The following is a 13,438-nucleotide window of genomic DNA, read 5'->3' as shown; positions in this document are numbered from 1 at the left end:
TGATCAAAAAGTAAGGTGAATTTGTTTATAAAATGTAAATTCTTTGTTTATTCTTCCAAATCAATTTCATCCCCTTCAAAGTAATCCCCGTCCGATAAAACGCACTGTTTCCGACGCTTTTTCCAGTCCTCGAAACAGTCGGAATAGTCTTTTTCCGGTATAGCCTTCAAGACCTTCTTCGATTCGGTTTTTATCTCCTCAATCGTGTCAAAACGGCGTCCCCGCATTGGCTTTTTGAGTTTGCTGAATAACCAGAAGTCGCACGGAGCCAAATCAGGCGAATACGGTGGTTGCGGAACGATATGAGTCGAGTTTTTGGCAAAAAAGTCGCGAAGAACCAATGCAGTATGACATGGCACCAATCGAGACTTGACGCGTTTGAGACACAAAACATCCTTCAAAATGGTTTGGACTGAGCCAAATGATATTCCAACACTATCAGCGAGGTCTCTCATTGTCAGTCGACGATTTTCAAGCACCAAATCTTCGATTTTTTTGGACGTGGCCCTCGTCGGTAGACGTTGATGGTCGTCCAGAGCGCGGTTCGTCTTCAACGCGTTCTCGGCCCGCTTTGAACTCGTTGTACCACTTATAAACGTTTTTTTGTGCCATAGTTTGATCACCAAAGGCCTTCCGCAACATTTTCAACGTGTCCGCACAAGAATATTCGTTCCGCAAACAAAATTTGATGCAAGTTCTTTGCTCAACAAAATCACCCATTGTAAAAATCGAAAAATTCACTTTTGGTTGTTTACAAATACACGTGTAACTCGGAGATAATTAAACCTTTTGACAAACAGACGCTTGGTAAATGTTATAGACAGTCCTACCAACCTAGGAAAAAAACAATTGCCTGCCTTCCTAATGTCCGGGAGTTTTAAATGACAATTTCACCTTACTTTTTGATCACAGTAGTATTATTACGGCGACTTATCCAAATTAGGTCGCTGTAATGTGAAACTACCCTGTTGCGAGCAACTCCTTAAAAAATAATGGAAGATAGGGGTTGCCACGGAAGAGTGTTACCGATAGACAATCGAGGAGTCGAGATCGGACCGTCGAACGAGCAACATTTCAAATTGAAAGATCTGAAATATAATTGTATCGAGTTGTATTATAGTTTATATTCTTTATTGTAAATAAAATGCCGCAACGCGAGAGAAACGGAGTGATTCGCAACAGTATCTTTATTCTGGTTAGATCTTTCACGTTCGCCCAAATTGTCCCTCAGCTTGTAAACAAAAACGAACGATTTGGGAAAAGGTGATACGATTGTTCGAGCCTTGCGCCTCGTTTTTATAGTTGCCGATTGTCAACAACTATAAAAATGAGCCGCAAGGCTCGAATAATCGTATTTCCTGTCCATGTTTGTTTACAAACCGAAGCACAATTCGGGCGAATTTATTCTGTTTGTGTGCGATATCGTTGATTTTTGGTGAGATCAACTGTGCATATTTAATTGTTTTCATAATTATAGGTTCACCTAAGTTAATTAAGATCTTAATCATTGAGTAAGAGTTCTATGAACAATGACACATCAAGGTCCAGTGATGAGACATGTTAAGTTTCTGTCTATTGTTTGCTAAATGAGCAGATGAAGTTTCCTTTGAAAAACCTTACTATTACTCAATTTTTAGATGTAACCTCGCGATGACCTTCGTCTCGGTATAGCCTAATTTTTGATCGAATGTGCCCACTTTTCTTGAATTTATGAAGTCGACACAATAACTAGACTGCGAATTTTATGCGCGATGACAAAATTGATCAGGTCGAATACGAAACTGCGAAGTCATTAAATGAATTTCAAAACATTGTTACATTATTTTTAGCTTGTTACGGTTATTAAAAGAGGAAACATACTTTCATCTAACTAATATTTATTGTGATTAACGTAGACAATTTTTATTTGGCACAATGTCTAACAATGCTATTAAAAAATCCCACTTTCGTCGATCCACAGAGATCCATTGTCAATTTCGGATCCACAGAGATCCCTAAGTCCAGAAAATTGCATCGATATTTAATACAATATATCTCCCGGTGATCAGATCGATCCGTTGTCAATTTCGGATCCACAGAGATCCCTAAGTCCAGAAAATTGCATCGACATTTAATACAATATATCTCCCGGTGATCAGATCGATCCGTTGTTCGGTACAAAATAGCAGAAGATGTCACGGACAGGTGATAATAGCATCGGCCGAAAAAGCCGGCGCCGGATTTCGAGGCGGAACCTGTCGCAAATCGGAGTTACGATCGGATACAGGCACCGGAGCTTTTGAGCGTATCGCGCGGACACCGAGGGACGGTAATTAGAAACGGTAAAATGAATTAAGCTGTAAGTGGCTTTCTCCATTCCGCGAGCGGCGATAATTTATGCAGGAAAGTTCGCATTATGCCGCTAATAGGGCTGTTTCGACGATATATTTATAGAGCGGTTTCATAATACGTTGTACGTTATACCGGAGCGATAATTAGAGGCACGCCGTGGCTACCACACACCGGTGTATATCGTTCCACCTAACTTTTCCCATCCGTTTTTCAGCCGCGATAAACCTGCCCGCCGCCGCGAGCATAAACGTCCGCGGCCGCTGAGTTACGGACAGCCTCATGCGCGACCAGGTGAATCGGTTCATCGGGAAGGTGTCTTTGAGCCGCACACCCGCAACCCGCCGATTGTACCCGATCGGCGCACACGTAACAAACACACCGCCCGTACCAACCGATCGTCCAACGACACACAATGGCCGACCGCGCACCGGCAATAATCGTCTTTTATCCCGGGGAATCGCGTGCGCCGCGGACCCCGGCAAATTTGAGAAAGCGGAATGATTGGTATAATTACGCCCGGTAACCTCGTAACTTCCACCATGCTTCCTTACTGCCGCTGCAAAGCCGGAGAATACGCTCGTGTCGGCCACTGTTCGATGCCGCGCGCCGTGTTCTTATTAAGGATAACGATGATAGCCGATCCTGTGCGTTCGCTGCCGCAGCTTTTCGCCAATGGAAATTACGGCGCGCTACTTCGAGGACAGCGGAATCTACTCTGCTCGAGAACTACCAGAACCCTCCTGAACAATGTAGCATGAATTCTTGAAAACCTATTTCTCTAGGGTCCTCGTCATTCTTTTTCGACTGCAATATATTTGATGATTTTCGGCAGCGTGGGCGGCGCTAAAAATTGGGCGATTCTGTCAAGGTTATATTTAAAAAAGGGTAAATTAAATAAAAAAGAGTGTATGACGATTATTTATTCCGTCCTTAACGCTCAACTAAAATCTCAAGGTTGCTAAATTCATAGAGTCTCTTTCATAGAAAATGATTGAATAAATTTCTTATCCCAAGTATACATTGCAATAAAAAGGACAGCGGAATCTACTCTGCTCGAGAACTACCAGAACCCTCCTGAACAATGTAGCATGAATTCTTGAAAACCTATTTCTCTAGGGTCCTCGTCATTTTTTTTCGACTGCAATATATTTGATGATTTTCGGCAGCGTGGGCGGCGCTAAAGATTGGGCGATTCTGTCAAGGTTAAATTGAAAAAAGGGTAAATTAAATAAGAAAGGGTATATGATGATTATTTATTCCGTTCTTAATACTCAACTAAAATCTCAAGGTTGCTAAAATTATAGAGTTTCTTTCATAGAAAATGATTGAATAAATTTCTTATCCTAAGTATACATTGCAATAAAAAGGACAGCGGTGTCTACTCTGCTCGAGAACTACCAGAACCCTCCTAAAAAATGTAGCATGAATTCTTGAAAACCTATTTTTCTAGGTTCCTCGTCATTTTTTTCGACTGCAATATATTTCATGTTTTTCGGCAGCGTGGGCGGCGCTAAAGATTAGGCGATTCTGTCAAGGTTAAATTAAAGAAAGGGTAAATTAAATAAGAAAGGGTATATGACGATTATTTATTCCGTTCTTAATACTGAACTAAAATCTCAAGGTTGCTAAAATTATAGAGTTTCTTTCATAGAAAATGATTGATGCATCTTGCATACATTGCAATAAAAATAGCGATGGTTCCGAACAGAAGCAGTTCTTAACACTCAACTAAAATCTCAAGGTTGCTAAACTCGTAGAGTCTCTTTCATAGAAAATGATTGAATAAATTTCTTATCCCAAGCATACATTGCAATAAAAATGGCGATGGTTCTGAATAGAAACAGTCTTATCGTTGTTATGTAGCAACACATAGTAGTTACTTTTAGGTTTTGCTAGGTTTGTTTTGTTTGGACAATTTCTACCGTCTAAAGCGGGACCCAAATGTGTTATTGATAACGTATCCGAGAAAACAAACTTTCTTAGGATCTACGAGATGCCAGAAGGCGATAGGAACAATGATTACTATAAATAATTAATTAGTTACAAGTAATAATTAATTAATCATAAACTGTTAATAAATAACATTACTGTTGCTGTTTACTGAATTTTTGTGACTGACTCGATAACCAATGTATTAACACTTCCACGATCGCGCTAAAAACCTCAAAAATTTTCACAAAATTAAAATATTTCATTCGATTAAACAAAAATTATGAAGCAAACTTATATGACATCGATTACTTCTTCGGCATTCGTACCTCTTGCAAGTCTTGATAAAATTAAGCAATCATTTTTAATTTTTCAATTAATCATCCATTCATCATTGGGCTAAGTGTTAAGAGGCCCATTCACAATGTTATTGCTACGACACTTATCTTTAGTATCTTTATTTCCGATTCGAAAGACGTCCAGCAAAATTCATACACAATTTGTGTCATTAACTTCTTTCAAGGCAGTATTAAATCAATGTTGAACTTACGAGAAACTTTCACATTCGAACAGACGATTTTGGATAGTCGCGTCTAGTCTAGACAACGTCGGTATCGATTGATCCTAACGAAACACTAATTCGGATTCCCATTGAGATTCGCATTGAAGACCTCCGTTCAAAAGACTTTTCTGTCGCAACGACTTTCATCCTCGGCCGCGCGCATGAGAAACACGCTCGCAGATCCCAGAAAAGGCTCGTTATCGCGTGGATCGGTGTACGCTGGAAGTTATCGACGTTTCGCGGGACCATTAATTGGAAATGAGTTTGTTATACATTTTACGGGACGTCAGGCTACCGTCGCGGATCCAGGAACACGAGCGGGATGGGTACGGAACGGGAACAAGCTGCGAGAGACAGGCCATATTAGATTTATGTCGAAAGCCTGAAAACGGGGAGCGTGTCGTGTCTCCCGGCTGCGTCGCGTCGTCTCGCGTCGTGGTTATTCGGTTATTAATTAACCGCGGCTCGACGGCATCTCCGGACTGTTTTTCAGCGGTGTTTGTGCGCAGCCAGCGTCGTCGACGACGGAGAAAGCACAACGTCATGGTACCGGAGTCCTACGGGATGTTGGGATAGTAATATCTGTCGTGGACATGTTTCAGCAATGTTCATCCACTATTGTTATAAATGTTCCGCGAAATTGCTCGAAATAACGAAGATTAATATATATATATATATATATATATATATATATATATATATATATATATATATATATATATATATAAATGGATTGTAGATTTTATACATTTATAGTAAAATTGAGTAGCTACGATTTCAAATGGTGGAAAGATGTATTATTACGTCTTATGTATTATTTTCAATCTGCTAAAATTATTAGCTTTTTATTTAGCTTCCATTTTTTCAATTAGTGCGGTCGAAGTGAAAGCGATGGGGAGAATTATTGAAAAAAAATACGTTTTCTCAATAATTATGATTATAGAAATTTGAAGCGAATCATTTGGATTTCGCCTATAGTGATGATGCTAAAGCTGGTGACTAGAGCTCGGATTTTATGCATTTATGGCAAACTCGAGAAGTTGCAGTTTAGAAATGATTAAAATAATTACAGAACGTCAATGTATTATTTTCAATTTGTTAAAAAATTTACTAAAAGAAGCAACTTGCTATTTCGTTCCTGTTTCTGGCGATCGATGCGAACAATTTTTACTTTGCACAAAAATCCGCGGTCTACTAATGACAACTGCGTTCCTAAATTGCCATTGTGACCGAAGTAATGCGTAAGTCGGTGCATCTGACGCAACAACTGTACGAAAGCAACGCGAACGGAGTGGTCGAAGGGCCGGCAAGAGCACGGTCGAAAAACGTGCGCCAAAGAGCCCGGCTAAATTCGAAAGCTGCTGTGGCAAAACGCTTCCATCGGCTTCCGCGATTCGACGAGGAACGAAGCAATCGCCTGGCGATGTAATCGCGCGGCTACTTTCTAGAAAACCGATTAAGTCCCGGTGCCCTAGTTCCGACGGGAGGCTCGCAGCCGTCGAGAATGTTCAGAAAATGGAAAAGGAAGGACCGTGGACCACACCAGAGTCTCCATTTTGATACAGTTACGACTGTACCGTTCCCAACGTCGGGGACATTCGATCCTTGGCTGCGGAGCCTCGTTTTCTGTTCTCATTACATTTTTCCTGACAGCTGCAATAGCTTTTTCAGATGAAGATTTTTAGCAATAACTTGTTAAGTATGAATATTATTCCTTTTTCCCCCCTTAAGCAATTAAAAAATGTAAGCACACAATAAATATAAATTTCCTTTTTCTTCTAAAGTTGTAATTGCAGTAACTGCGAACGAAATGGCACGGCAAGGGGTTAATACGATTTTGTATTTGAAACAATATTTTGCACTTGATCCAATTACGAGCTTTGAACTATTTTGAACTCGAAACAATTTTGTGTTTTAAACCATTTTGGACCCGAAACAATTTTGTACCTCGCGATGCTATTGGCGACATTAAGCAGAAAGAGCTCTGTAAAAATATTTGCCATAAAATTAAAATTACAAGATACTGAAACACTTGGCGTCGAGAAAAACCGAATTGTTAACGACACTACGAAATACATAAATAAAAGGTCAACAAGCCAGCTTGACTTCCCCGTCGAAAACACAAAACGCGTCAGAATATGAGCGAATCACAATTTTTGGCTGCGTTCATTCGGAATCTATTCGAAAATACTGCCTAGAACCTAAACACAATCCTCTGGACACAGAATCGCGTCGAAATGCGCTCGAAAAGCGAACGATCGACGTTTGCTCGGGACGCTTTCGAAAAAGTGAGAAAGCAGAGCCGGTGCGCCGGCACGCAGGGCGCGTGAAAAAGAGCCTCGGCTGAAAACTGCATCGGCGGTGCATCGTAGGCGCATCAGGCTGTTATCTCCATCGAGCGCGAGCGCCTGACACCGGAGGGCGTGAGGTGAGAACGAGGTGACAAGCGTGTGCACGAGTGACTCGGGTCCGTTTGACAAATGGACGCCTCGTCTCGGCGACATCCCCTGTCTGGGTCTGTGGTCCATTTAGGCTCGCCTTGGGACTCCGGTCCCGCGATCCACCCCCGCAGACGATTTTTCACGGGTCGATAAGTCGAGTAACGGTGACGGGGCATGCGAGGGGTCAAGAGTTCGGAATAGGAGCACGGAAAGTGTGTTCGCGTCCGAGGACACGGTATGTATGTACCTTCTTCCGGCGCAGCAGCTTCCAGTCGAAGTGACTCATCCTGTTCGGCTCGTTAGCCTCTCTTTTATCGTGAGCTGGTTCTCCGTTCTTCGTCCGCGGCTCCTTTCCTCCTGTTCTAGGTTCTCTCTCGTGTCACCCGGCCGGTCGATTTATTCCCACGGTGTGCACGGTCTGGCTCGAGCAATAGAGACAAAGAGACAAAGCGAGGGAGAAAGAGAGAGAGAGAGAGAGAGAGAGAAAGAGCGAGCGAGATAGCGACTGGCGGGGGAGGGAGAGGCGAGCAGAGAGGCCTGGCTAAGTTTCGTTGACGCGTTTCAACGAGAACGACCAGGACGACGGGCAGCAGGATGAGCCCGTGGACGAGGACGACGACGAGGACGAGGACGAGAGGGACAACGACGAAGAACACGACCGACACGAGACGCTATGGACTTTGCATTCCCGACACGGCATCCTCGCGAGCCTCCACGCTGAAATCCTCATTGTTCTCCGGTCTCGCGCCCGAGGATACGTGTCCTTGGTATGGACAGCGGCATCCGCCCACTCGGGATGCACGCGAGCGGCGCGGGATCCCGAGAGAGAGAGAGAGAGAGAGAAAGAGAGAGAAAGAGAGAGGGAGCCGGCCGAGAAGTCGCTCGCTAAGATATTCGCCAAGGCCTTCCGGGTGATTTTTACTTCGTCCACTTGGTCGTTGCGGTCGTGGTCTTGTTGCCGCACGGTTTCGAGGCGGTGCTTCCCTTCAGACAGCTCCACTCAGGGGCGCTCCACGTTAAAAGGATAATTCTCGCGTGTGCTCCATTTAATAACATATCCCTAGCGTTTATCGCCGGCCGGGACCCTGCGGGATGATTCTCGAGCTTCCCGCGGTTCCGCGCGATCTTGCCAGCGCTTCGATGAAAACCGGACCGCCGGACGAGGTATCCATTATGCTCGAATCACACTGGCAGGAATCTCGATCCCTGTAACGTCGACACCGAACACAATGAAGAAGGAGGGGGTGACACTTCACTGGGGGATCAAAACTAGGATGATATCAACACCACTGGCGGCCACCGGCGGTCACGACTGCGGCACGGCTCTCGTTGCGAACGATCGATGGAGAAAAGCGCCGGGGAAAAGATCAACGCGACGACGATGCCGCACACCCTCGCGTGACACCTTTCCATCCGTCTCGAAGACGATCACACTCCCGTGCCTCGTGTCCCGTGTCCCCGGCCTCGCGATCCTTCGGACAAACGTAAATCCTCGGTCCGCCTAGACGCCCTCCACCTCCTCCCTTCGGCCCCCTCCCAGCTACCCGCTAGCTGCCCGGCGGAAAGCACTATTCTTGCACAAACACCACCGCGAAGGGTTGCGCTCCGGTTCTATCGACTGACCCGGTTCCGAAGCTGGCGCTGCTCCGGGCGCCGATCGCGACGGTTCTTTGGCTCGTCGTGGACACCGAAGATCGCGGACACGGATCACCCGGGGAGAAAGAACGCGCGCAAAGGGGTCGCACCGGGGGGTGGCATAAGCCGGAGGATGCAGGGCGGCGTACTGTCAAAATATCTGCCGTTTCCACGGGAGCCGACGGTGTGCCGGGCACTCTCCGAAGCGGCGCACCGCACGGGCATGCGTGATAACGACCACTCCGCTACGCGAACGTCGCGACGACGAGGGGATAATCGAACTGCTGCCATCGACTCGACGCCGAGGCTGCTCCAGTGAATGAAGCGGGCGCGTGTGCGCCAAAGCTCCTCTGCGAGCCATCAACTAGGATTTATCGTACGGCGCACGGCGATTCATCGATTCGAAGAATCGCCGGGCACACACTCGGCCTTTCCGCCCTCTGGACCCCGGGGCCGCGACAGATGGATTTTTCAGTGAAACCGTTCCAGATTCTTGTTTTGACAAGCTCCCTTGTCGCCTTCCATTGGGCATCGATTTTGCAGCGAGTCTGTTCCAGCTCTTTGTTTCGGCAGGATCTGCGATGTTCTTTCGTTTATGGAAGATCATCGATTCAACACTGAGTCTGTTTCAGTTTCTTGTCCCAGAGAGGTCTCTGATTTTAACTTGTTCACAAGGGATGATCGATTTTACAGCGAGACTCCTTTAGATTTTTGCGTTGTCAAGACTTTTGGCGTCATTTTGTTCACAGGGGATGATCGATTTTGCAATGAGCCCGTTTGAAGCTTTTGCTTCGGCTAGGCTTCTAGACTTCTTCTTGTTAGTTAGATACGATTAATTTTTCATCTTCTTGACTTAACAAGGCTCTTAAGGTCATCTAGTTTATAGGAGATGATCGATTCGACGATAAGTCGGTATCAGCTTCTTGTTTTAGTGAATTCTTCAATTTTGACTCATTGAGAATGTATGATCTCGATTTTGCAGCGAGTCTGTTCCAGCTCTTTGTTTCGGTAGAATCTGCTATGTCCTTTCGTTTATGAAGGATGATCGATTCAACACTGAGTCTGTATCAGTTTCTTGTTCCAGAGAGGTCTCTGATTTTAACTTGTTCACAAGGGATGATCGATTTTACAGCGAGACTCCTTTAGATTTTTGCGTTGTCAAGACTTTTGGCGTCATTTTGTTCACAGGGATAATCGATTTTGCAATGATCCTGTTTGAAGGTCTTGCTTTGACTAAGTTTCTAATGCCATCTTGTTAGTTGGATACGATTAATTTTTCATCTTCTTGACTTAACAAGGCTCTTAAAGTCATCTAGTTTATAGGAGATGATCGATTCGACGATAAGACGGTATCAGTTTCTTGTTTTAGCGAGTTCTTCAATTTTGATTCGTTGAGAATGGATGATCTCGATTTTGCAGCGAGTTTATCTCAGCTTCTTACCTCGGCAAGACTTGTAATAATTGTTCACAGTTTGAAATCTACAAAGCCAGATAGTGCGAACCTTTTAATCTATGCGATGACGAGACCCCTGTCCAACAAAAGCGAAGAAGAATTTATTGGGTGCCGTGCTCGTGGCACTTATCTCGCGAATCCGCGTCGGCCACTCATTCCTCGTACTTTCATCTCACGCGAACAGCTTCGCGTGATCGCTCGCCCGCCAAGTGAAAATCCTACACATCACGGGGCGAAACCTCATCCCATTTTCACTTCTGCGTTCCTTTAATACCGTCCGATTACGATTTTCGACGATAAATTCCTTCCCAGCCGACGCTTTCGTAACGAAGCCACGCCGACCCTTATCAAATGCGATACTTTATGAACGACTCGAGCGCGAGACCACTTAGCAATTTGCCATTAACTTCTCTGGTCAACGAGAATCCTATCCGATTTAATCAGATTCTTTTGCTAAACGATTTTTCATCAGTCTCGTCATGAACTATCTACTTTTTATCGCCGACCATTTTAACCTTGTAGAGCTTAGTGTCACTTTGAAGTTACATATTAATTCATTCAGTTTTTGATTTAATTACAATTTTTACCCTAAATGTGACAGGGGCACCTTCGGCTATAGTTTCTGCTAACGAAAAACGTTGCACTATATTCAACTTTAAAAAATCGTGAATTCTCTTCGTGAATTTCTTCCTAATTCGCGCTCAGATTGCGCACAAAAATTGACAATTTGGAAAGAGGAGATTCGATTATTCGAGTCTTGCGTCTCGTTTTTATAGTTGTTGACATCGGTGACTAATAAAAAGGGTCCGCAAGCCTCGAATAATCGTGTCTTCTCTTCCCAAATTGTCCATTTTTGTGCGCAATCTGAGCGCGAAATAGAGAGAACAATACTGTACTTGGAAATTAGTATTAACTGGTTGCGAGGTATACCAATCTTTCTATGTCCGACATCAGAAATTAGGGTCACGGAGGGTTCATGACACTTGAAATTGAATATAATGAGTACCATTGTTAAAGTGAACGAAGTAAAGGGGTCGTTAAAAATATTATTATACGTTGATGGAAGTTCACCGTACATTGTGCATTCCGCATTATGCGTAAAGGATGAAACCACGTTTTATGGGATTCGAAGCGACGATTGTCATCGTCGGACACACACAGCCGCGCTCTTCAACCTCGTGACTACGGAATCACGGTCTTCACAGTCGTCGGCGAGATGCAAGGGAAAAGAGGAGTTCGCGAACTCGCGTTTCATTAGATCCCTTGTTCGACCCGGCCGCTTTGATTCGTCATTCCCAGCTAGTGGTTAATTGAATGACTCTTTCATCAACGACCGAGTCATGTCACCACCGATGCCGGACCTCTCACCGCTTTACGGGACTCGACACTTCGCCACGACGTTCTCCGTTATTCCTGCAAAATTCATCGCTCCGAAGCTCACTTGACGGGTGCATCGTCATCGCGAATTGAAATACTGCGAATTCGCGTGCATTCCTAATGAATTTTAATCCACGACAACGCGAAAGTTCTCAGCATTCTAAATCTCCTGGAGACTTCGAGAATCGCATTCCACGGGTAGTGCGTTCAACGCTATTACCATTAAAAAGAACGTTAACACCACTTTTCGCTCGTATCTTTTTTTTCTCCAATCAAGGATTCCATTCGAAATAAACTACGATATCGGAATTAGGCGGACTTTAAGTCATCCCTTTATTAATTTCAAATTGATATATTAAATACAGGCTTCGAGATTTTCCAATCGTCCGCTATTATTCTGCGCGGAGGATGCGCTTATCAATTTTTATCTCGAAAACTGTTCGCTCGATTAAGTTGAAGTTTCTTTTATTTCGATCGGAAAGACTTGGCCTATCGAGGGAATTTTTCCTAATTTCAAAGTTAATTTGACGAAGTTGATATCTACGAAACAGATTCGTGCTTCGAAATTTTGACTGCCACGCAAATTTAGCGCGTCTCACCCTATATAAATAAACTACGATATAGTAACATCGGAATTAGGCGGACTTTAAGTCATCTTTATTTCTTTCACCTTTTATTCCTTTTCACCTTTATTCATTTCAAATTGATATATTAAATACAGGCTTCGAGATTTTTCAATCGTCCGCAATTATTCTGCGCGGAGGATGCGCTTATCAATTTTTATCTCGAAAACTGTTCGCTCGATTAAGTTGAAGTTTCTTTTATTTCGATCGGAAAGACTTGGCCCATCGAGGGAATTTTTCCCAATTTCAAAGTTAATTTGGCGAAGTTGATATCTGCAAAACAGATTCGTGCTTCGAAATTTTGCAACGGTTAACCCATTGACTGCCACGCAAATTTAGCGCGTTTTGCTCTGGGTGCCACGGTTTTATTTGAAAGAAAAAACATGAAGTTTCACAAAATATAATAATATCAAGTTAATGATATAATATTGCAACGGCATTTACAGCATCTTTTATTGATAATCAATATGTTCTCCACACTATATACATTTTTCATTCACTCTTTCTAATAGTTCCTAACTCAAATAGCCATTTGTAGCCAATCTAAACTTGCAGCACCCACTACGAGATATCTCGTAGCTGGCAGTTTTGGTACAGACGCTTACTACGAGATATCTCGTAGTTGGCAGTCAATGGTTTAAAAGCTTTTGCTTGGAAACTGAAGAAAATGTGATCGTTCGAACGATAGAAAAATCGTGCGAATCGAGCGTTCGGCGACGGTCACCGGTGACCGTCGTCACGGCGAATGTCTCTCGCGAGTACCGCCGAGAGATTTAGAAGTCCGCCGAATGCGTTCGCAGTAGGCTAACTGGCGCCATCTGTCCAAGGGAGTCCGCACCCGAGCGACTTCTTCCGCGTTTCATCAACAATGCAGGCTCGATCGTGATAGAGCAACGGAGTCCGCTAACGAGAAAGTCATCGGGAATTTGCATGCTAATCGGCTCGCGTTATTCGCTTCCTTCAGAGGCGGCGAACAATATCGCGAACGGTTTATCCTTCTGGACTTCCGACACGGAAAAACGCGTTTTCCACGACCGATAGGAACTCCAATTACTTTCGCCAATTAGCTAAACGTTCTACGAAAGAG

At 44.0% G+C, this 13,438-nt stretch overlaps 1 protein-coding gene across 4 annotated transcripts in view; it reads right to left on the bottom strand.

Annotated features, from left to right (window-relative positions):
• LOC117228994 (uncharacterized) overlaps nt 1-13,438 on the bottom strand; it is a 729,674-nt gene that overhangs the window by 684,008 nt on the left and 32,228 nt on the right. The window contains exon 1 of one of the 4 annotated variants that reach the window (XM_076521440.1): nt 7,511-9,016. The exons of the other annotated variants lie outside the window; for them this stretch is intronic. Coding sequence (XP_076377555.1) covers nt 7,511-7,549 — 39 coding nt within the window. The 5' untranslated portion in view covers nt 7,550-9,016. Of the gene's footprint in view, nt 1-7,510; nt 9,017-13,438 lie in introns of those variants that run through there. 4 annotated transcript variants of the gene reach the window in all.

The sequence above is a fragment of the Megalopta genalis genome, chromosome 1 (genome assembly GCF_051020955.1).
Source record: "Megalopta genalis isolate 19385.01 chromosome 1, iyMegGena1_principal, whole genome shotgun sequence".
NCBI lineage: Eukaryota > Metazoa > Arthropoda > Insecta > Hymenoptera > Halictidae > Megalopta > Megalopta genalis.
Note: the sequence above shows the minus strand (reverse complement) of the source record. Positions and strands in the feature narration are given on the sequence as shown.